The 22846-nt window shown below is 37.1% G+C and overlaps 5 protein-coding genes across 5 annotated transcripts; 2 read left to right on the top strand and 3 right to left on the bottom strand.

The window, feature by feature from the left end:
* Positions 1–231: 231 nt before the first annotated feature.
* On the bottom strand, positions 232–5269 carry LOC131785224 (protein prenyltransferase alpha subunit repeat-containing protein 1). Its single transcript, XM_059102070.2, has 8 exons — positions 4985–5269; positions 4321–4508; positions 4148–4220; positions 3209–3313; positions 2613–2787; positions 2285–2394; positions 1924–2022; positions 232–1440 (listed from the first exon to the last, which is right to left on the bottom strand). Exons 1-8 carry the CDS (start codon positions 5062–5064, stop codon positions 987–989), a joined length of 1284 nt encoding a protein of 427 aa, XP_058958053.1. The 5' UTR covers positions 5065–5269; the 3' UTR covers positions 232–986.
* On the top strand, positions 5083–9987 carry LOC131785223 (uncharacterized). Its single transcript, XM_059102069.2, has 8 exons — positions 5083–5999; positions 6613–6756; positions 6882–6971; positions 7451–7582; positions 8091–8229; positions 8590–8775; positions 9183–9270; positions 9799–9987. The coding sequence occupies exons 1-8, from the start codon at positions 5118–5120 to the stop codon at positions 9923–9925; spliced, it is 1788 nt and encodes a 595-aa protein (XP_058958052.2). The 5' UTR covers positions 5083–5117; the 3' UTR covers positions 9926–9987.
* Positions 9988–10492: 505 nt separating this feature from the next.
* On the bottom strand, positions 10493–12044 carry LOC131785225 (uncharacterized). The gene has a single exon (XM_059102072.2). It carries the CDS (start codon positions 11593–11595, stop codon positions 10990–10992), a length of 606 nt encoding a protein of 201 aa, XP_058958055.1. The 5' UTR covers positions 11596–12044; the 3' UTR covers positions 10493–10989.
* Positions 12045–12231: 187 nt separating this feature from the next.
* LOC131785243 (bis(5'-nucleosyl)-tetraphosphatase [asymmetrical]-like) lies at positions 12232–13387 on the top strand. Its single transcript, XM_059102092.2, has one exon. The coding sequence runs from the start codon at positions 12237–12239 to the stop codon at positions 12690–12692; it is 456 nt and encodes a 151-aa protein (XP_058958075.2). The 5' UTR covers positions 12232–12236; the 3' UTR covers positions 12693–13387.
* Positions 13222–22586, bottom strand: LOC131785242 (kinesin-like protein KIN-13). Its single transcript, XM_059102091.2, has 14 exons — positions 22060–22586; positions 20789–20909; positions 19666–19927; positions 19461–19558; positions 18977–19192; positions 18240–18327; positions 17742–17866; positions 17351–17456; positions 16882–16953; positions 15984–16093; positions 15603–15744; positions 14574–15322; positions 13912–14053; positions 13222–13358 (listed from the first exon to the last, which is right to left on the bottom strand). Exons 1-14 carry the CDS (start codon positions 22355–22357, stop codon positions 13257–13259), a joined length of 2631 nt encoding a protein of 876 aa, XP_058958074.2. The 5' UTR covers positions 22358–22586; the 3' UTR covers positions 13222–13256.
* Positions 22587–22846: the final 260 nt, after the last annotated feature.

Below are 22846 nucleotides of genomic sequence, written 5' to 3'. Positions count from 1 at the left end.
GATTGCCGATAAAATGATGGGATTACATGTAAAGGCCGACAGGGAACACGAGACGTCAATTTTCCATAACCACTTAAATTCTCGGACAAAATTTCAACCATTTCACTCCCAGACGTGACCAAGGAATTATCAATAAATGGTCCAGAATGCAAGTGAATTTTTCAACATTTCAAATCAATAACATTTTCAATCATAATGGCTTGATAGAAATCATTTAATGAGTTTCTCCGCTCAACGAGGGGATACGATCTCTAACAAACCGATTAAAGTCATTGTTATAACTTTGAAAATTACACATCCTATACTTCATGTCTCTACTGAGACAATTTAACCCTTTGCAACCTAACATCACCATGTATATTCTCCATACTGTTCTCAATACATTTCCTAAGGTGCTGACAAGGAGAATTTGTTTAACAATCAAGAACTTTTTTGGTTGATGATCATTTCTTTAACTCTCATGACCTTTATAGTTGATTCAAGGTGATAACGTATGGAGAAACTAGAAGCCAGTCACTATTACTGGTCAAAAGGTTGATGACAGTCTTTTATCATTCCTCTTGCGAAACTTTTGCTTTTCTTTTCAAAAGACAAAACCTAGTATTTTAAGTAAATAACTTCAGTAATTCATTGCATTATACTCAAGCAACGCCGAGCGATTCCTACGTTCTACTGGTCCTTATAACGGTAATGGATTTGTTGTCACTTTTTGCTGAAGTCTATGAACGACAATCCAATCCACTTTCGAAGAGAAAAAAAAGCCCATCGGCAGTTTTGAGTCCATCACTTCTGCTTTACAGACATACAATACTCTAAAAAACCCACTTGGCCATCTTCATGCTTTCGGCTTAGCTTGGCTGTTAAGCACTTATCCTGAGTTAACTAAATACAGATGCCACATGTTGAAAGCATTATTAACTCTGCACTAGAAATGATTCCACTTTTGATGAAGAAGTGGCCAAAGGAACCCAAACAAATATCCCCTGTCAGCTCTCTGTAGCTGCTTCTCCAGTGCTTGACACTTCTACATTGCAGCCATCAGATGAACATTTACTTTGCAGCAGTAACCATTTTTTATAATTTGATGCAAATCTCCTCTGTATCTCACCCTCCACACTTTGGCATCTAATAACTACATCATTACAAAACCTCAACTCAGAGGGGGTAGACAGAGGCACCAACATGTCATCATTTGTCAACTCTTTAGAAACAGAAGTCCATGAATTAAATCCAGATTTCAACTCTCTTAACAAGTTGAACGAGCTACTTGCTAAATCAAATAGTGAAGGAATGGTTGATGGAGAAGATCTTCTTGACATTCTGTTACAATTTTCTAAGGAATTGTTATCACCAATCTTTGAAGAACCTGATATCTCTTGCAGTGTACCCAGAGAGGTACCAGGGGTACAGAATTTATTCCAAAAATGATAAACAAATCTCCTGAAAAATGAACACAGCCTCATTACAATCATGCCATTTGATATTTAACAGATATTAGCAGGGTTATCCCTGAGAATGGAAAACTAATTATTTGCTCTATAGTCATAGCAGATTAGGTTAGAGGATAGCATTGCCAGACAGGACTAAAAAACAACAACCACAACAAACCCGACACCCTCCAAAAACATTAATAATTAAGTTATGAAAAGCATTATAATCCAGATGTTTAGAGAGGAGCTAAGGTGAACAGGCAATATTTTTAGAATAAAAACGGAAGATAGATATATTTTTAATTAATTCATTAGTCAGAGTGCACCTTATAGCACTAAAGTCATAGTTTTTTACTCTTGCTATAGAAAATAATTAACAATTACACTTGCCATCTAAACATCCTTGTAAGTCTGAGTCTCACAAGAGCTGAGGTCAGTTAGTTTCTCAGAGAAATTATGGGAGTAAATTACTATTTAGATTTGTTATTTGTACCTGTGATACCAAATGACCTCATGCCCTGGGAAGGTTAAAATGAGATCACTAGTAAATTCCAATTCTGACAGCAGCAAATGCAAAACTTCACTGTGTGAACTGCAGAAAATAAATGACATCTGTTAACAACACACCACAAAATCCTTTCAATTACTTGTGACAAATAGATTGAAAAAAGTGCGGACTGTTGACTACCAAGAACTGAACATTTCACTTAGGGAAAACCAAAAAAGGGATGCTATTGGGACATAATAACAAAACCATTGCAAATGAGTAAAATATTTAAAACTTTTTTATTATCACTTTTGTGGTAATTGTTCAAACAAAGCAGTTTCATTAGATATTACAACAGCTTACTTACCATACATTCTTGAGGTATTTCAGTAACACCTGTCTGTGATGGAAGCCGCAGTTGTCTGATATATGCCTTTCTGTCCACTTTCTCATGACTTGAAGTTCACAAAATAATCTCTACAAAGACAAAGTTGCACATTTAGGACAAAAAAATATTCATTTCTTTTTAATCCAAATATGATGCCCAAATATATGGTTGCTGTTTTGTTTGCTAAATCCCCTAACATCCCTGATCTCTTGTGACTATTTTAGCCAAGAATTCAACATGACAGAACACAAAAAAGCACAATTCTTATTAAGATATAATATAGTCATTTCTTGGACTAGAAACCTACTTTTTTCCTGTCTTTCATGAATCTTTCCACCAGCCATGATCTGTGACTCCATGCAGTGTAGTTATCGGCATAGCTCTCAGCAGCTCGTAGAGATATGGCAAGTTCACCCCTCAAACAACGATGAACAAATTCATCCTGGCCTTTAAGTTTCTCAAGCTGTTCTATTGTCCATCTCCTTTGGGGATCAAGAAACAAAACATCCACAGTCACAGACCCCATTCTCTTCACAAATGTAAGTTGATCGTGTCAAGATTATCTTTCTCTTTGCTTACAAATCCAACAAATTGCCATCAGACTACTTAATCCATGACACCCTTACATCATTATGCGTATTCTCTATACTGTTCTCTATACATTTCCTAAGGTGCTGACAAGGAGAATTTGATAAACAATCAAACTTAATGATCATTTCCTTCATTCTCATGACCTTAATGTTTAATTCAGGGGTGAGATTGTGAGGAAAATTAAATGCTAGCTACTCGTAAGGGGACTCACATGGCTAATGTGGAGAGTTTTAACAATTTGCTTGGCAATGTATGTGACTTTGCCCTAGAAGAGTGATTAATAATAAATTATTAATATTGCTTATTTGGTACCTGTGAGTAAATGTTTCAGCACTCCTGGGGTGTTTTGAAAGAACAAGAGCTGAACACTTGATGTCATCTTCCAGACTTAAAACTCCTGCAGATATCAGTTCCTTTCTGGTTAAAGTAGAGAGAATTTGGTGTTAAATCAGTAAATCCCATTATCCCAAATCATGCATTCTTCTAAGTACTCTTCTGTTTAAAAATGTTTTTTTATGCTGTGACTTCAGAGAAATTCTCTAACTAATGGTCTCCCTTAACCTTTTAACTCCCATGAGTGACCAAGACAGAATTTCTCCTTACAATATCAATACAATATCAAGCAGACAAACAATGGGAATAAAGAACAATATCAATTTGGGGATTATTAGTTGATCAAGTACCAAATTCTCTGAACTAACATCACAAGAATTATATCACAGATAGTAAGGAGAATTACAAATGAGATCTTGGGAGTTAAAAAGGTTAGGAGTAGAACAGTAAACATTCAAGAGGGCCTGGTCTAAGCCCTTGTCCAGGGTAATAGTGTTGTGTTCTTGGGAAAGACATGTAGCACTTCCCCATCTACCCAAGTAGGCATCAATGAACTGTAAGACAAACCTGATTGATTACTGGAGGAGGTAAATTGTAATGGATTAGCAATCTATCCAAGTCAAGGCAGGGTTAAGTCTTAATGCATACCCACAAGCCCATGCTGGTGCTTATCTCTATTTTTTTGGACTGGTACATTTCCACTCTTCTTGTATACAAGTATACTAGCCCATCCAAGGTTACCCTCCTCCCTCCATCCCAGAGTTTCCTAGTTCTTATTCTTACTTCAGGCTTTATGCTACAGGAAATGGGTTCAGATGTAGCAGTGTATAGAAATCAGGCTTAAGAAACACAAGCACTTGAAACAGGTTGCACTCCATACCACTGATGCACCCCTTATCCCATATCATCCCTCATTACCTTATATTCCACACTGTGTAACATTCAGCATTCACTAACAAAACAGCTCTACTAAGTTGAACAGTCTCTGTCACTGGAAATTCAAATGAAAAAACATAGCTATGAATTAATCTGACTTGAGTGCTAGACCATAAAAAAATTTGAAATGCTTTTGAGAAAAAAAAAACAGATACCTGAAAGACTACAATCCTTCTCCCTTTCTCTACATCTCTTCAAGAGCATTTTATAGGCAAACAAGAAAAGAGGCCTCAAGCAACACGATTTAATACCAAGTTTATGGTTTACTAGAATAATGAAATCTTCTGTTTCCTTATTTTGCTTCCCACAGCAGTCAAAACAAGGTATCACATCGACTTCATCACTGAAAAACATAACAAGTACTTGTTTGAAAACCAAAATAAACTATTGTTAAAACATGACAACGCTCATATAACAAATATGTTTCAAATTCAAAATTGAGTTAATATTGATTGCCATAAAATTCCCTACAATTAAAACGGAGGAAGAAATTGGAAAATTGTCTAACTTTTAGGGACTTAATTTCAAAACATAGCTACTTATTTCTTAAATCTGCTGAGTAATAAGCCTACTCAGCAAAATTTGTGCAAATATTTTATCAGATTAATCTCACCAGCTTTCCTTAAAAACCAAAAGAAGGTAAAAAAAAAGGACTTTTCGTGTTCTTTAATCAAAAACACGACCCTCGTACAATCGAATGAAATTTTAATTCCGTCACATGGAAGCACAAGAAAATTAGTCATGAAACGAAGAACTAAGGTTCTAAATCAAGATGTTGAGGTGCAAAGGATGATAAAAATAAAAAATTAACTAACTTACATTTCGGGGTCTGAAATAAACGCCTGATTTAGAAAGCAGAAGTACTTTTCACCAAGTTCAGTGCAACAGGTAGGCGCCATCTTTGTTTTCTCCAGACTAGTAACCACCCTTAGCTATGTAACCTGGCTTGTCAATGAAATCCAACATGGCGGACGGCTCACGCTTTCCGCCATCAAACTTTCCACCTCAAAATATTCGCATTCCAGCGCCATTCACCAATGAAATTTCTTCTTCATGCACAAATCGTCTGGGTCTACCTCAAAATCAATTTTTCCCACAATCGCATCCGTCTACAAGCAATTCAGTGCATGGACATGTTTCACAGAAACTACCAGCGAATCCGAGTCACAACATGGCTTACCACAATGTGCAGAGATTTCCAAAGCCTCCGTTCCAGCAAAATCACGGCACTCTGCGACAAGGAAAGCAACCAATGGCTGTGAATATGCCGGAGATGCAGCGACATCCCTTTGCGGCCGGCCAGTTTACCACCGACAAACAACGGCATGTACAAAATTCAAGCCCTAACTCTCATTATGAACCTTTCTCTGGCCATGGGCAAATACAGCTTCATCCAAGAAGTTCTCAGACTAATATGAACAATAATATAGCGCATAATTCCTCATCTTTCTCTCCTGGAGCTCGGCAAATTTCAAACCTCAATCCATTACCAGCTGCAAGCAAAGTTTCAATGCTACATGAAAATTCTTCTTTCAATTCCTTTACTGAATCATTGCCAGGACCATTTCCACAGCCCATTTCTGGGTCACATGTGCTAGCACCTATCCAGTTTCCTCCATCAGTACCAAACAGCAACCCAGCGATGCACCTAACAGCACCTCCATCATTACCAAACAGAGTCCCTTCATTGCACTTGGCAGCACCTGTGCTTCCAGCCCATCAACCTCTTGACAGGGTCCAAGAATTCTCAAGCCAGGACAGAATAAATACATTTTTAAAAGAAAGAGGAATTAGTAAACAGGACAAACAACAGACAATAAAGAGTAGCTTGAAGGTAAAGTACATATCTTCATCATCACTGTGCCTGAAGGGTATTTATATTGTGGCTTAACCTGCATTTTTACCTTTGCTTTTGTGTGCAATGAAAAAAGACAAAAGTCTACAATTAATAGTGTATAACTGAGTTGAAAACGTAAATTAGCCACCGTAAAGGGTAAAAAAGCTGATATTTCAATCATTAGCCCTTCATCAGGGTGAACAATTCCTCCAATTGCTCTGATGAAGGGCTAACTCTTGAAATGTCAACTTTTTTACCCTTTATGGTGGCAAATTTATGCTTTTAACTCAGTTGTTAAGACTAAATTACCTGCTATACTCTCCCACCGATGCAGCACCACAGTTCTTTAGAAACTTACCCCCTTTATTCAATTAATATGTTTGACCTACATGGCACAAGATAATTATATCTCCTTCCTTCTCTCACATTTCCTTTCCCTCCCCCCCCCACCCCTTTTGTCTATCTATGGTCTTACAAATAGGCATTTCAAAGTATTTCTGATTTTTAATTGATCCAAGTTAGACCATTTTGTGTTTTTTTCCAGAACATTCCAGTGACAATTCAGTTAGAGTAGCTTTTAGCTCTAATACAAATGCTGATTATTCAACAGTTGCATACAGCAAAAGATCTGTTGGTAGAATGGTTGCAGCTGATATCTGAGTTGTCTCTTCAAAGGGACAAATTAGCTGAACTTGCCTCAAGTCAAAATGAACTGGAATGGGATCAGGAACTAGAGAAGGCTCAAGTCCTAAAGGTCAGTAAATGCTTTTTCCAGATCTATGCTTCTTTTCAAATGCTCAAACAAAACCAGTCCTACCCATATTGGAGACATTTTCACCCTTTACACTTTTTAAACACCTCTGTTTTTTTTTCTTTTAGGCAAGGATTGAGCAAATCCAAGCTTACTTTTCCTCTCCCAAAGAAATGAAAAAGCTGGAGGAACAAGTTCTGAAAAGGAAAAAGAAAAGGGTGAGTTCTGGGAATTTTTTTGCATGATATCACATGAGCAGGTTTTATAGCAAATGTAGTGCTAACAACAAAATGATTGAACTGTTTACAACAGATTAATGGTCAGGATTGACTAGCAGTTGGTGTTTGGCTTTCATTTGTAATTATAGTTGTACTATTATTTCATACTTGATAATTGATTTTTTTTAGGTATTAATTAGTGAAATAGTGATTGATTAACCCTTTCACCCTCAGATCTCTTTAGTAATTCTCCTTACTGTCTCTCATACTATTCTTATGATGTTCATGCTGAGAATTTGGTATTGGATGAACTTATAATCCCCTAATTTAAATTTTCTTTTTTGACATGATCACTTTTCTGCTCAGTATTATAACGAGAAAGTCTGTCATGGTCAATCATGGGAGTTAAAGGGTCAGACAGTCTTTAATTTTTTGCTAAAATGATATGGTTGAAAGAATTTAACTTCATGTTTCCTAAGGAATGGCAGAGGAGAAGAAGAGAAGAAGATTATTTGCAGAAGCAGGAATCAGAAGAGAGAAAAAAGAAGCTCCATAAGAAAATTGAGGAGTGGAGGTCGCAGATTATAGCAAAGGATGAAGCAAAGAGAAGGGTAATTTTAGTTTCAGTCAGGTCTTAAGCCTCACTTATACTACTCTGGTCAGGGCTTTAAAAATACAAGCAATCTACTTCCCCTGTAACACCTCTTACTGCTGTCTGTTTAGCCTATGAGCACATACTCAAATTGCTGGAAGTTGCTTTTCCTTGTTTTGAGATTTTATTTATTTTCTTGGGAGAGCATGCTTCAGAGGCCAAGAACCTCCCACCCCCCCTCTATGGCACAGTGATCTATGACACCATTGGTAGCCTCTCATGGGAAAAGTTATTGAAACCTCTGTCTGGGTAAAATTTGAAATCAAATTTTATTCCTATGGCTTCATTTATCTTCCACTCCAATCAGGGTGAGTTGTTTGGTGGAAAGTGAGTTTTGTGAAAACATACAGCACAGAGGTTAAATTTTATAGGACCACTTTTGAGGTTTTCATGTAGAACTTTATTTTTTTTTAGTGGGGTCAGTTGTTTACAATTTCCTAATTTTTTTTGTTGTTGTATGTAAACAGGCTGAATCAATGAAGCATGAAGCTGGAGGAGTATTAGGAGAGGTGAAACAGAAACAAACTGAAGCAACCAAAGCTGTTGATCTTTTGAGAGCTTTGAGAAAACTTAGAGAAGCTAGAAAACAAGAGGCTGAAGTCAAAGGTACCCAAGCTTTAAAAACATTCACTTATTTTTTCATCGAAAAAAAATGAAACTGTAGTAACACCTTTTCTTGTAAACAAGGTACAAAAATTTTGTGATTAGATGAATTTAACAACTTCTACCTGATAAATTTGAGTATTTTATTTATTTATTTATTACAATCTATGGTCAAAAAGGCCAAAGGATTATCTGCAAAGGAGTTTGAAACCCCATATAAAAACAGATCACCTATGAACTAATATAAATACACTAAAGATAATAAATTCAAGAAATGCATTTATGGATATTTTAGAGAGAAGTTACATGTTTATCACTTTTGGGAGTTAAAGTGTTAATTTGTTTATTTTCTCGTTATTGTAGGGGTTTACCTCAAACCCACAGAGGAACAGAACAGAAGGTTTGACGAGAGAGTGAAGTGGCTTGAGGACGTCATGGTGAGAAGAAAAGAGCTGTACGAAGCTGAAGAAAAGACTTTACAGGTCATGTTGGCTGAAGAGGAGGAGGAGAAGGAGAAGGAGCGACGAGAAATGCAAAGAAAAAAGAAAGGTACAGTCATCTGTATTCCTTCGCTTAAAGAAGACTGCAACACACTTTAGAACGCTTAGACTTGCGAATACGCATGCGTTTTCATTGTCTGTATACCAAATCAGATCAAGCGTTGAAAAAGTATCTCAACGATCCGCTGTAGCGCGGGGAAACGCGAGTGATGCACTTGCTGGTTCCATCCGACTGGTTAACGTTAGTTTTCTTGAACAATCAAAAAGCACAGCGAACTGAAATGCTAATGCACGTAGCACACGTTGATGTACGTACTTTGAAAGAACTTCAAATTTGAGACACTAAAATTTTGGAGAAACTGCTAGAGCTCTGCCAGCTGTAAGTGATCATGCTATTGCAGCTGAATTACATATTGAAAAAATTGTAACAGTAAGCTTCTTTCATTTTCTTCTCAGAATCTTTAGGTTTGTCAGATCCAATGGACTGGTTCCACAGCTACTACAGTCAAGCTGATAGTGATCTTCAATCCTTACTACAAATAAGGTATGCTGTTTGACGAAGGGCTAACACTCGAAACATCAGCTTTGGGAACTCTTTACGGTGACCAATTTACATTATCAACTCAGCTGATGAAAAAAAAATTATCTCGTTATCCTCCCCCACCGACGCAGCACCAAAGTTTCTTTAAAAACTTATCCCCTTTATTATCCGGTAATCATTACGCCTTCGATCACTTTTCGAGAGGCACGGAGGCTTTCGTTAAGATCTAAGAAAGCGTCAAGGGTTAGGAATCATCATCTTCTGCTAAGGTTATCAAAACGTTGGTCATTACTATCAGCACTCGCAGTAGTCGTTCTTAGGACTACTCTCTCCTGAGAGATGATTCAACACGAATAAATATTACTCTTGGGTTCATTTGAACAATTCACTGAAATACTTGAAATATTCACATGCACGCGTTCGTAGAAGCGTAAATTTGAACTTGGTCCTGTTGTAATCTCAAAATACTCTGCTTTCCCAGGAAAATTGAAGTTGAACTTATCATCAGCTTTGTTCATTTCTCTTCCCTAGGCGGCAGTGGGATGCGTTCCTGGTTCCCGAGATGTTCCCAGGGGCGTCTCGTATCCCCGACGGGTGTGTAACCCCCACGGAACCTTCGTCTGAGTTGTGGGCTACAGCACTTATCGACAAGGGCTAGTTCATGTCTAGCCCTTCAAATTTAGCAATAAATTATAGAAATTCTATCTCTGTTAGGGCATTGTTACTTTATTTTTGCGTTTGCGTATAACTTATCAATAAATTTATTTTTTCATTTCTGTCGTTTTATGCTTAAAACTAAAGAAAAGCTTACTTTAAAATTATCCTATCTGAGATCTTGTAACATATTCGTTTCCCTCCTTACAACAGAAAATCAGCCTGGATTATCAGATGGCAAGTAAGTTCCACGGCTTTGTTTTGTTCAGAAAAAATAGTTTATATTGTCTCGAGTCGAGGTTAAAGGCATTCTTTAGAATTTTTGTTTGTCCTCGAACAAACAAATTGCTTTAATGAAGTAGTAACTAAAAGAGTTAGCACACTCTAATGATATGATGATTATTCTGGTAACATTACTATTTTGAAAACGATATGCATTGAAATTCTAACTATCTCGGGTACAACTTTTAAGAGGATTAATAAGAAAACATAGATTGTGTTTGGCACATTCGAAAACAATCAGTGGACATTTAATGCAAAATTTTCTGAATACGATATGCATTAAAATTCCAACCATCTCGGGTACAACTTTTAAGAGGATTAATAAGAAAACAAAGATTGTGTTTGGCACATTCGAAACCAATCAGTGGACATTTTATGCAAAATTTTCTGAATATTTTTGGAAAACTGAAAGGTATTCTTTTGAACGACTCATGCGGAATGAATGGTTAATTTTTTCGATGTTTTACTCATATTTACGTTAAAACCGTTGTTTCAATTTTGTGGTCGTATACCCTCGATTTGTCGAAGTCTCGCAAGGAATCTTTTCGATTAAGGAAAAAAGAATGAACTTGGTACGTAATCTCAAAATTGTAATGTATCATTTGTATCAATTGGAATGTATCATTTGGTAATAAATTGCGAACTAAACTAGACGAATTAAAGAGGTCATGTTTGTTTTTAAGAGTGAGCAGACCTTTGAATGACACTTACCCAGAAAATGAAGGTAATTTCTGAGTTGATAGAATTAGTATCATATTGCAAATAGATTATTTATCTGGCAACCGGTCAGGTGTAATCAGCCCTCACTGCGGCTCGCCAATGTCTTGCATGTTTAGAGTTTGCGCGTTTTGTATACATTGTCCCCAGCAGAAACCAGTCGGAGCAGTCACTCCTTATTCTACTGCTTGGACATAGTATAAGGTCAAATGTATCGCAGCTTTCTAAGTCAACGGTGCTTCTCAAATCCTTCTTGAAAACACCCACAATTCTGAGAGAATCATTTTCTTCCACAGTGACTTGCTTCACTTCGATATCCGATCCGTTTATGGAGTTTATAGTAACTGAGTTCGCTCGTCTTAGAGACAGCGCTTCGCGACCGAAAAACAGAGAACCCTCTCGGAGACTTCGTCTTCTCTCGTGAAACTCAACATTTGCCGTTAGATCTCGTTCATGCTGGACACTAGCTTTGTATGCATTCACCTCTCTTTGTAAAGTGACTAGCAAACAGTAGCTTCTTGTAAAGCCTCTCTCTTCCGAAGTGTAAAACTTTGGTGCTAAATGAACTCGAACGAGTCTGCCCAGAGGAAGAAGTGTAGGTTGTATTTCACTATCTCTCGATGTCGAGTTTTCCTCAGAGTCAGCTTGTCTCTCTTTTGAATCTGTCACCCCCATTTCTACATATCAATCGAAGTAATTTCGCAACCAATGTTCAACACTGTTAAGGGTCAGTTCCTTACGAATGATTCCGCTTTCGTCCAATTAAGAGAGCCACTCACTGATCAAATAATATTGTAATCTCCATCTCAATTGATTCACTTGAAGGATTTTTTGGCATCAGACTTGTCCCTTGCTGTTTCCTGACCTTCCCTCGTTAGATCTGAACCCAACGATCTTTCAAAGAGTTGTCAGGCTCTTAACATAAGCACATTAGAAACAAAGGCACGAGAACTACTTAACTTAAAAACTATTAAGTCCGCCCGGCCCCACGGCTGACATTATTGACACACTTAGCCAGAAACAAGGATACCGCTTATTTTTCGGAAGAAGGCCAGAAGTTAACGAATTGTTCAAGAAGGCCCTTGTTTAAAGGTTGCCGACCTACAAAGTTTACAAAATATAAAGTAAATAAATATGGCGACCGAGCGGTGACTTATTTTAATTTTAAAGAATGCTATTGTGACGCAAGGTGTTAATAAACAAGGTAAAATTTTCTGAGTTAAGATTCTGTATCCAAGGTTACCACAACAGCAGCACGCAATGTGTATGGGCACATACTGTGGGACCATATATGAAGTGACTTCTGCACATAAAAAATGGCGGTTCCCGAATTGCGTGCAGCTGGCCTAATCGTTTTCCGACGGAGGAATTTTAAAGGCCCTTTTGAGTATCTCCTTCTACAGACATCTTATGGACGACATCACTGGACACCTCCGAAGGGTCACGTCGACCCAGGAGAATCGGACATGCAGACGGCTCTACGTGAAACCGAGGAAGAATCAGGGTTGAAGGAAGCTAGTTTAAACGTGATGGAAAACATACAAAAAACTCTGAATTACGAGGTTCGGGGGAAACCCAAGACTGTCATTTACTGGCCTGCTGAAGTGAAAGATTATGATGTTGGAATAAAGCTTTCTGACGAACATCAGGATTTTAAATGGTTGGCCATTGAAAAAGCGTGCGAATTGTTGCATGATACGACTGGGGAAGCTCTGCGTGGTGTGGACCAAGAAATACGAAATATGACGGACTTTTACATTGATACCTACTGAAAATGCATAGCTTCTTTACTGCTTAATTACAGCTCCTCTAAAAATTATGTGCGTAATTCCACAATTTCACTTCTCAATCACTCAAAATGGAATTGTTTCCAAAGAGGGTAAACAATGTTATCAACTGAATTGGTTCGAAAATGCAGGGAAGCTTCATTTGAAGATACATTGCCAAAATATCCTTAAGTCAAGACTGAAATTAGTTTCTTTTGAGGTACAATAATTTATTTTTAAGACTTCTCTGTTCACAACTAAACATCAAGATAAACACTTAAAATGCATTTCTTTACTCTGAAACTGAAAATGTTCACAGGATGTTACTTTGTTTTAAGGAAAAGGCCAATTAGGGCCTTAGTCAATAAGTCTGTTATTTTGAGGTTTGCTCAGTTGTCCTATGCTTAACTTTGATTGGTCAGTAGGTGGACTATTGACCAGTGAAAGTGTTCACAGTTTTTTGAGTTTCAAAGTAACTAAGATTGTAATGAAACATTACAGTATCACTCTATGTCATTTTCAAACAGCAATTTTTCTCCAATCCTGCTCTTATTGCTTTCAATCCTGCAGTCATTCAGTAAGGCAAGTTGACACCTTCTCTCTTAGGTCTTCAATAGAAGCAACCTTCCTCTTAAGAATTTCATTCAGCTGGGTTGCATAGTCTTTAAAATTCTACATTAAAAGGGAAAATATTTTTTAAAGATTGCAGTTCCTCATTTTGGTGAAGTACAATAATTGTTAACTCCTACTGTTTGTCCCATTAGTTATCAAGTTGTATATTGATTGCAGAGCTGCTAATCTCTTCCAGTTGAAAACCTTGACAGGTTATGCATCCCCTTAATATACACAATGCTCCCCCGTAAAAAGAGGTGATTCACACAGGACTGAAATAGTCATCAGGGATGATGCCCATACCCACAATTAGCTGATTGCCAAGGGAACATTGGTTGACAACCAAACAATAACAATGGAACATAGTGCTGCATGAGGTGACATGTAACCAGCCAACCTTATTTCCCGACAAATATTGGCAAATGTGGTTGTCACATCATGATTTAAATCCGTACATCTGAGGTGAATAGAACACGAGACAGACTTGCCACAGCATTTCAAATGTATGTGGAAGCAAACTGAGTATGAAAGTGTGCTAAACAGGACCCCTTTTTATACTCAAAAGATACTTCACAAAAATATTTATTAAAGTATCAGCATAAAATTTAGATACCTTTGTTCCACTGTTAATTTGTTTTAAAAGCACCATTTCTTCATGGCACAGCCTAGTAACCATGGCAAGTTGTGTGTGATGAGATGCTACAAGCTGTTCTTGATCAAGGCTCAAACAAAATCCATTTTGTTTGACCTCAACCCTAAAAAAGTAAACATTAGGATACGGAATAAACTTCATGCTTTTGACTTCTCTCAACTAGTAAATAACTTAGAAGTAGTCAAAGATTGATAAAGCATGTTTGATTAATGTGTCTTAAATACTTTTATTGAATTGGTCTGTTCATGTGCAAGTCAGTCAGCAAGTCTATCACTCTATCACTTAGCCAAAATCTGTCAGTGAGTGACATTACCAGACTTAAGGCCAGTCAGCAAGTCAGCCAGTCAGTTGGTCTGTCACAAGGTGTAGCCAGACAGAGAGCAATTAAGTCTGTCATGTGACCAACAAAGAAATCCTTCTGTAGTACCTTCAGTTGGTAAATATCAAGTTCTCATTATCACAAACTGTAGCAGAATCTGCAACCCAATTTCATTTTTGGTGAAATTAAAAAGCCCTGAAGCACTTAAATAAATGTGAACAAATAATCCTTTTAATATGTAATCTGGAACATTACATTCTCATGCACATCAAATTTACTAAAAAGTCTTGGTAGTCATGAGTACCTTGAATCATTGTCATTGATTTCCAGAGGAAGGTAAGGAGCATTTCCTTGGACCTGTTTTTTCTGAGGTTCAATTATTTTGCCTTCATCACTACATACATTTTCCTTACTAAAGAGCTTTGCGAGTCTGATTTTGATTCCACTGCTATAGCGATCATTTCTGAAAGGTGGGGAAGACTCTTTTTCTTGAATGTTAGCATCAAATGATCTGACAGTGGTTTCACCCTTTCCAACACTCTGTCTACCAGAGGGAGATGACCAAGCTTCCTCTGTGTTATCAAATCCCAATCTGGACTCTTTTACAACCAGTATGTCTGGTATGTTCTGTTCTTTATCTCTTTCCATACCAACATCTTCAGGTTTTTCTTCAGAGATTTCTTTCAAGCAGTTAGACCTGATCTGTGTGTCACTGCAAGACTTTCCTTTTGAACTTGAGGCTCTTGACTTGGCTCTTGACAGATGTGGTCTGATTTTTGCTGATTGATCCTTCACTGTGGCTCTTTCTGGAGAAGTATGTGGCCGCAGCACAGGAGATGGTTCATTCCTCACAAGCCTCTCCTTGGCAGTTGCAGCCATGCCATGTCCACTGGCAATTTTTCTGTGGTTCACTCTCACCACTGAATCTTTAGTTCTAGGGGATGGTGTTGATGTAGATGAAGTCTTTGGCCGTAAAATGTCAATTTGTTTAAATTCTGCTGCTCTAAGCTTTCTTGGGGAGCCTTGGGCTAAAGTATCACTTCTTTTTGCAGGCTGAAGACAAGCAAATACACATTGAAATATCTTTCAAGACATTTACCATTGAGGAAAATGCTAAAAAAGAGCATGCTAAAAAAGCTAAAAAACCTGAAATGAAATTATTGAGATGGATAAAACAGTAAGGAGTATTAAAGGACAGTTTCCACAAAGGGTTTTATTGCAAATTATGACCAAAGAATATTAACTGAATTGACTGCAAAAACATGGAGATTGTTGCGATAGTTGGTATATTTAAATTTCAAATATACCACCTGTATCAATGACACTGACATACCTGAGGTTCAACATCCATTTTGGGTAACCTTTCACTTGTCCCATTGGAAGACATTATCCTGTCTGTCCCAGTGGAAGTTGTAAGCACAGTCTGAGGGCGAATGTTGAAAGAACCATATGTGTCCTTTTTTAATTCCTTCACCCTGAACATACAAATCATGTAGATAATTATTTGACAAATTTAATTATCTTTTCCTTGTACAGATCTAATGAAATATTGTACATCTATTAAGAAACTGCATTGTTCTACCACATTTATTCCTGCAACAAGGAACTTAAAAGAGTTATTATTTTAATTTTTTTTTATTTAATTTTTTTTCTTCCAGCAATTTGGAACATTAAACAAACAAATTTATCAACTGAGGGAAATAACCAGTCTTACCTGTCAGCATATCTGAGAGTATTGAGGGTGTTCTCACTACAGGACTTGGTGGGTGAAATATTGGCAATCATACATGTTTGGCAGTTTCCAACGAATGAATCCTTCAAAACCTTTCGATTTGTAAAAATGTCATAATAAATAATAATATTCACTGTAAACACTTCAAGATACATCATGGAAGTTTAAAGGAATTTCCTTATCCAAGTAATTATTTTTTCATTTATTTCTCTCATTGACACTAAAATTATACAGTGGTCAGGGAGCCTGAAAATTAAACTAGAGAGCTAATTGTGATATTTTGGCCACCCATCTACAATCACAAGAAAATGTAACTGTACATGTGGAAATCATAGATTGCAAATGTAAGAAATATTTAAGATCTAGATATTACACAATTCAAGGTTACAACTACAGTTAAGGAAATCAATACACTTATGCAGAAAAAAAATCCAAACCACAAGTTGATTTAAGAGAGCAACAGTTCTCTTAAATGAATCAGAACAAGCAATCATGTGACACCAATTCTCAAATGAAATTAAAGAGAGCAGCCAAGATACAGTGCTAATTAAAAGCAGCACAGTAAACTAATGAGTATACCACTAGATTGATTAGTAGATTTAATGAGTAAAATATAATTCAATAGTATCCTCAGACTTGAATATAAACTTTAAGATAGCATTAAAGATTCAGAGAAATAGGCTTGTTGGACCAAATATCAAAATAAAGTAGTTTCTTTCTTAAGGCTGCCATCGATGTTTCATCAGTCTTGGTACTGTTTAATAAGATGTTCAACATTGTAAAAAAGCTAACTCAAATGCTTTGGGTAGTCAGTTTGATTGGATCGATACGCCTCCCAAAATTACAGTTTAAATCAAACATCTTCCCAGTTTTTACATACCCGTGTAAGCTTGCTTTGGCGAAATGGTGTGTGTTTAGAGTCCAGGTCAAGTGCTCGTATGCATTCCTTCAACTAAGAAAAATAGAATATTGCTATTATAATAGTAATAAGGAGATTTGATTCAATATTTTTAAATTTACCTTTAGGTAAAAAATAAACATTAATTTACACATACAGGAAGTATTGCATCAGTATGTGGTGAAAAAGTCACATACTTAAGGCTGCATGCACATTAAATTGCAGACATGTTTTATTGAAAATAGTACATCATTGCAGACTGTAGAAGAATTTTTTTGTGATACTACCCCTGAAAAAACTTAGAGAATTTCTGATTGTTGCCACATGGTGAAAAGCCTGACATTTGATTCACAAGTATCTGAAATAGGTGAAAAGTAAATGGTGATACCCTCTTCCAAACATTTAACAACTACACTTTCAAACTATCAAACCAATATAGCCTTTAACATACGGCTAGGAGGCTCTGGTTAATTTCAGCTCCTTCTACACGAGTCTGTTTGTCTGTGTCAGTCACATCTGCAGCACGCTCACTTCCAGCCAAATCAATGAATGAAAATCTGTGAATCAAAATTTAAAATTAAATTTCAAAATAACTAAACCTTTCAAAAGAGCTTCTCTCAGATTTATAATGTGGCACACTATGCAAATTTTCCTGGCTTGTTCTTTTGAATTGAAAATCATGTTTCTGACTTATTTCCAAAGAAGTAAACTTAGTAAAATACACTAACATTTTCCTTCTAAAAACTTGAGTTGAAAAACAGTCATTTTAACCTTTATCTAGTATTTACCTAGTAATAACAAAGTATTAATTCAGATGACCAAAAACAGATCATAACATTTACCTTCCAATGAGTTCCTGAGTATCTATGGCCTTTACCTCTAGTTGCAGGATTGCATGGGAACGTGATGAGTCAGCATTCATACCTGTAGCACCTGTGCTCCTGATACTTCCACCATATTCTATCACCTGTTGGTGACAAAAGACAGATCAGATGCAAGCCATAAAATACAGATCTATGTTTTAAGGATAAAAGAGCAGTTACTGTAGAAACTTCATGTAGTTCAAAATATAAAAATTTAAGACAAGAAAGCTTGACAGACTAGTTTAACATTACTGAGGAACATCATATTAGCAGAAGGGCTTAGAGCTTGGCAAAGTCAACCAGAAACATCCTTGTAACTATTCCCTTGAGCATTTCAAAGGAAGAGATAACCACAACTTGAAGGAATATAGACTCTGCCATACAATTTTGAGAGCTTGTAATGGAAGGCTGGTTGGTCAAAGGGACTATTCACTGGGACTTTTCTCCTTCTGAACGCCTGCCCACATATATGAATACCTCCATGAGTTCCTCTACATTGTGAACACGCTGCTGTGTTAATCCAGTGATGCAGACCTGATGGTTACTATCTTCTCTGGCAAATAATCTGTGATAAAAAAGATGAACAAGTACATTTGAGACTGCAATTCAGAATTCACAGACAGAGTGTGAGCAGGAATGGGGCAGTGGTTGGCATACTTTCTCATCTAACATTTTGGTTTGGGGTAGATTCTCACACACTATGAGCTTAGTTTGTTATTAAATCTTGTTCTTCTACCTTGTCCTCTTTTCCTCCTTCCACAAAAACATTCCAATTCAAATTCACTCGGGAATCAAGTTGACAAACAGCCACTACATGCTTACACCACTGTTAATTTTTCCTTAATAGTCCATTTTACAGTTGCATGCTTGGTTGCCAAGCCTTTGAACAGGAGTGAGGCTAAGGGTGACCTTGTTATGATACAAACCTTGCTGTTTTCAAATGCAAATTACTTTGTTATCATGCGAATTGGATACTGGTCTCTATCACAACAAGGTCACCTTCAGCCTCACTCCAAATCAAAGGCTTGGCAACTAAGTACACAACTGTAAAATGGCCTATTGTTCATATCCAATAATATTCACTTCTTGCAGGCCAACATCCAGCCAGTGATTCCATTAAAGTTACTGCCTTGAATTGTTTAATCAGTGTGGAGTACCATTACATATTGTTTAAAAAGGTTTGTCTTTGAATCTTTAGCTAAAATTAGATTTACCTTGATCTCTCATTCAGAAGGTCAAACAACTGGCCACAGTAAATCTCATAGAAGCTGATCCATACACCCATTCCACTGCCATATGTTCCATTATGCAAGATGGAAAAGATTTCACTGGCTGCCAGCACATAGATTCCTTGTACCTCATTATTCCCAAGCATTGTGTATGTCTTTCCACTCCCAGTGCAGCCATATGCAAAGCATGTGGCCTTGCCCCTAGTGAACAACAATCATTCAAAAAATAAACCCTTTACACCATCAGTATAAATACTCTTCACACTCTTCTCTATACATTTCCTTTAATACTGACAAGGAGAATTTGTTTAACAATCAAAGTTTCTTAAGTTGGCAATTGTTTCCTTTATTCTCATGATCTTATTTAATGATTCAACAGTATTACTGTAAGAATTAGATGCTGGTTGATTTAATCTCATCTTTTAAAAGACTAAGGTATCTACATCATAGTGCAAAAAACTTTAAATACCTGTTGAAAACTGTCTTGATAAGTGGTTTTGCAGTTCTCTCATAAATTTCTTTGTTACTGCAATCTTCACCAAAGGCTTCATCAAACACAAACTGATACTGTGAATTAAAAAGACTCATCAAATACAGATTTCCTGGAACAGAAGTTTTTTTACTAGGAATACATTATGACAAGCAAGAAATATTTATTATCAGAAATCACAAACCTTTTGAGTATATTTTGTTAAATCCACTGCAACTTTAGGAGCACTCAGTTCAACTGTATTGCTTGAAATAACTGTAACAACATCGTCCTCACTACTTTCCAATTCATCCTGGCTCAGAGGTCGTTTGCGAACACAGACTTGAATCCTAGATAAGCCATGTTCTGATGTTAAACGGTGCCGTTTGTTTGGAGACTGTTTAGGATTATAGCTAGGAACACCATAATTGTAAAATCCAGGTGTGTTCACAGCATGTTCTGCTGATCTGAGGTGAGAAGGAATAGTTAATAAAGAAAACCCAATTTTAACCTTTTACAACCAAACATCAGTATCCACATTCTCCGTACTCTTCTCTATATATTTCCTTTGGTACTGACAAGGAGAATTTGTTTAACAATCAAAGCTTTTAAGTAAAGTAAAGCCTTTATACAGGCCCAGGTGGCCCATGGGGCTGGCACTTAATTCCGGTTTCCTTAGCATGAAGCGGCTAGGAGTATTGCTACTCCCTCCTGGATGGGATGCTAGTCCGTCACAGGGTTACCCCCAGCATATTTGCTGGTACCCATTTGTACACCTGGGTGAAGAGAAGCACTGTGAGAGTAAAGGGTCTTGCCTCAGAACAAAACACAATGAACCCTGGCCAGGGCTTGAACCCAGACCACTCGATCCAAAGTCAAGCGCACTAACCATGAGGCCACCATGCCTCCTCTTTTGATCTGGTGATCTTAATGAATGATTCAGCAGTATTGCTGTAAGGAGAAATAAGATGCTAGTCACTTTTAGGGTTTAACCCTTTAACTCACATGAGTGACCAAGACAGAATTTCTCCTTACAATATTGATACAATATCATGCAGACATGTAATGAGAAAAAAGATAAATATCGTCAATTAAGGGATTATTAATTGATCCAATACCAAATTCTTCAAACCAACATCACAAGAACTGTACGGTAGACAGTAAGGAGAATTACTAATGAGATCTTTGGAGTTAAAGGGTTAAAAGGTTTTAGCAGTTGATTGTAAAAAATTAAAGCACTATTATTATTATTATTATTATTAGCTTTTGGACTGTGGAGAGATAAGGTCAAATCTGATGATGAATATGGAAACATTACTTGATAATACCTGGGAAGAGAAGACAGCTTTGCAGTTTCTGGGGTCTTTGGCTCTGTTTTTGATTTTATCTTGACAGCCACAGGACTCTTCTCCGTGGCTTCCCTTGGTCTTTTTGCACCTACCTTTTTATCTATGATTATAATAATTTACAAAAATCACAGGAACATTGTGGCTGGTAGAAGTTAATAGCTATAATGTTAATGGGTTTTTTTCTTCATTCATGCAAGTAAGTGAGCAAGAGACACAGCTGCTAAATATGAGAGACATTAACCTGGCCCTGGTTGTTAAAACAGTAGATAATGCTCTCAAACGGATAAATTTCTATCCAGTGGACAGCCAAAAACAGTTTACCAATATTTATCTATTGGATTGCATTATCCACCCATCAAAAAAGTGGGACCTGCTAGTTACACTTGAGGTGACCCAATGAAATGCAGGGGGTATCAAAAGTTTAACAACTGTGTTTCTTTTCAGAATACCTAAATGACTGATTCTTGTCAAGAGAATTTTGTCTCTGTGGGTAAAAATTAGTATTCTTCTGACAGGAATCAGACACATGAGTTTCTTCTCATAAGCGTTCTTAACCTTGGGGGAAGACCCAAAGTTCTTTCCTTAGAACCAGGTTTCCTCTCCTCAGAATTCTAATTCTCCTCTAGGGATGAAGACATGAACTGATAAATTCTTCTATGAAGAGATATGAATCTTTCAGAAAGAATTAAACTTCTATTCTAAAGAACTGAACTTAAGAGTGCTGTGAGGAAAACAGTCTAAATCTTTGCTACAAGTTAATTCTACATGGGTCCAAGATCTGGCCTAGGGGAGAGGAGGTACTTGGGTCAATATTTGCCATGTATGTGCCGCTGGCCTCTCCGAACCTCTACCCCATTAAAGTCCATTCTGTGGCCAGTTATAGACCTCATCTTAGCCAGTGTCATTTTTGTAAGACTAACTGAGTCACTTTCATTTTATCCATATACCTTAAAAGCCTTTTAATTATATAATCCTAAAAGAAATGTTAAGAACAATTTACTATTCACCATATACCCTGAAAGTCCTGAAAATGTGTGATGGCATTCTAATAACTGTATTAAAAATGAAACCCCATTGTGCTCAATCCAGTCGTGAAAATGGAACCCCATTCCATGTCACATCCTTGTTAGCTTATTGCTAGGAAGTATCCCCCCCTCCCCCTCCAAGTCTCTTTAAAACATGCATTAGGTATTTTGATTTTCTCCCAGCATGGCCAAGCAACAAGGATTGTCCCCTAATACTTCAAATACCTTTTTCCTTCATTGCGGCTCCATCAAGCGGTAGCAAGCCATCTTTTCTCCCTCTACTGCGCAGTTGTCTCTCATTTGGTTGCGGTTGCGGTTGTGGTTGCAATGTCTTTATTGATTGTATCAAGTAAAACAGATTCTGACGGTCCGCCATGGACGAAATACCCAAAGATGGATAATCTTGCATTGTAAGGGAAAGCATCCCACCAACATCAACAATACCACGCTGTAAAAATTTACCATGATACTTCTGTAAAGAGACTTGTTGAAGACACTCATAAAGGCTCAAGCTACTTGTCATAGTGCTCGTAAATTTGATTTTGCAACTGAAGTTTGCACGTTCCGATCTGCCTGGTCGATTTCTTCACCATTCTTAATCAAATTTACAAATTATTTTCTCCAACATTCACTAACTACGTGGTTAGCAAATTAAAGAAGAGCTAGGGGCACCAACGACTAAATTACATTTTTGCCTCCAATTAATAGTTAGTTTCAAGGTAAACACACTTTTCGCGCGCACCTGCAACTAGGACGGCCATTTTGTTTTTATTGTAAAGACGCTGACCAGCAATGACGGTCGGCATTTTGGAATGGAGTTCGGCGAAAAATTAGCCGTTAGGTGAAGATTTTAACCGTAAGTCATAGCAAAGTTAACTGTAAAAATATTTATTTTATTAACGTAAAAGGAATCAACCGTTAGCCGTAAAAGCTGTCGCCCCATTGGGAGGGGCTAATCATTGAAAATCGGGAATAATCGTCCAAAATTAAAAAAACACCAGAAAGTAAAAGA

The sequence above is a fragment of the Pocillopora verrucosa genome, chromosome 4 (genome assembly GCF_036669915.1).
Source record: "Pocillopora verrucosa isolate sample1 chromosome 4, ASM3666991v2, whole genome shotgun sequence".
Classification (NCBI taxonomy): Eukaryota; Metazoa; Cnidaria; class Anthozoa; order Scleractinia; family Pocilloporidae; genus Pocillopora; species Pocillopora verrucosa.
Note: the sequence above shows the minus strand (reverse complement) of the source record. Positions and strands in the feature narration are given on the sequence as shown.

Bases quoted from the DNA above. Each gene is read 5' to 3' on its own strand.
- LOC131785224 (XM_059102070.2), bottom strand. From the start codon at position 5,064: ATGGCGCCTACCTGTTGCACTGAACTTGGTGAAAAGTACTTCTGCTTT. The intron at 4,221-4,320 runs GTATCTGTTTTT...TTGAATTTCCAG, and splicing joins GAAGGATTGTAGTCTTTCAG to TGACAGAGACTGTTCAACTT. The intron at 2,395-2,612 runs GTAGGTTTCTAG...TTGTCTTTGTAG, and splicing joins TCATGAAAGACAGGAAAAAA to AGATTATTTTGTGAACTTCA.
- LOC131785223 (XM_059102069.2), top strand. From the start codon at position 5,118: ATGAAATCCAACATGGCGGACGGCTCACGCTTTCCGCCATCAAACTTT. The intron at 7,583-8,090 runs GTAATTTTAGTT...GTATGTAAACAG, and splicing joins AGGATGAAGCAAAGAGAAGG to GCTGAATCAATGAAGCATGA. The intron at 9,271-9,798 runs GTATGCTGTTTG...TCTCTTCCCTAG, and splicing joins CAATCCTTACTACAAATAAG to GCGGCAGTGGGATGCGTTCC.
- LOC131785225 (XM_059102072.2), bottom strand. From the start codon at position 11,595: ATGGGGGTGACAGATTCAAAAGAGAGACAAGCTGACTCTGAGGAAAAC.
- LOC131785243 (XM_059102092.2), top strand. From the start codon at position 12,237: ATGGCGGTTCCCGAATTGCGTGCAGCTGGCCTAATCGTTTTCCGACGG.
- LOC131785242 (XM_059102091.2), bottom strand. From the start codon at position 22,357: ATGACAAGTAGCTTGAGCCTTTATGAGTGTCTTCAACAAGTCTCTTTA. The intron at 17,867-18,239 runs GTATTCATATAT...TGTCACCAACAG, and splicing joins ATGTAGAGGAACTCATGGAG to GTGATAGAATATGGTGGAAG. The intron at 17,457-17,741 runs GTAAATGTTATG...TTTGATTCACAG, and splicing joins ACTCAGGAACTCATTGGAAG to ATTTTCATTCATTGATTTGG.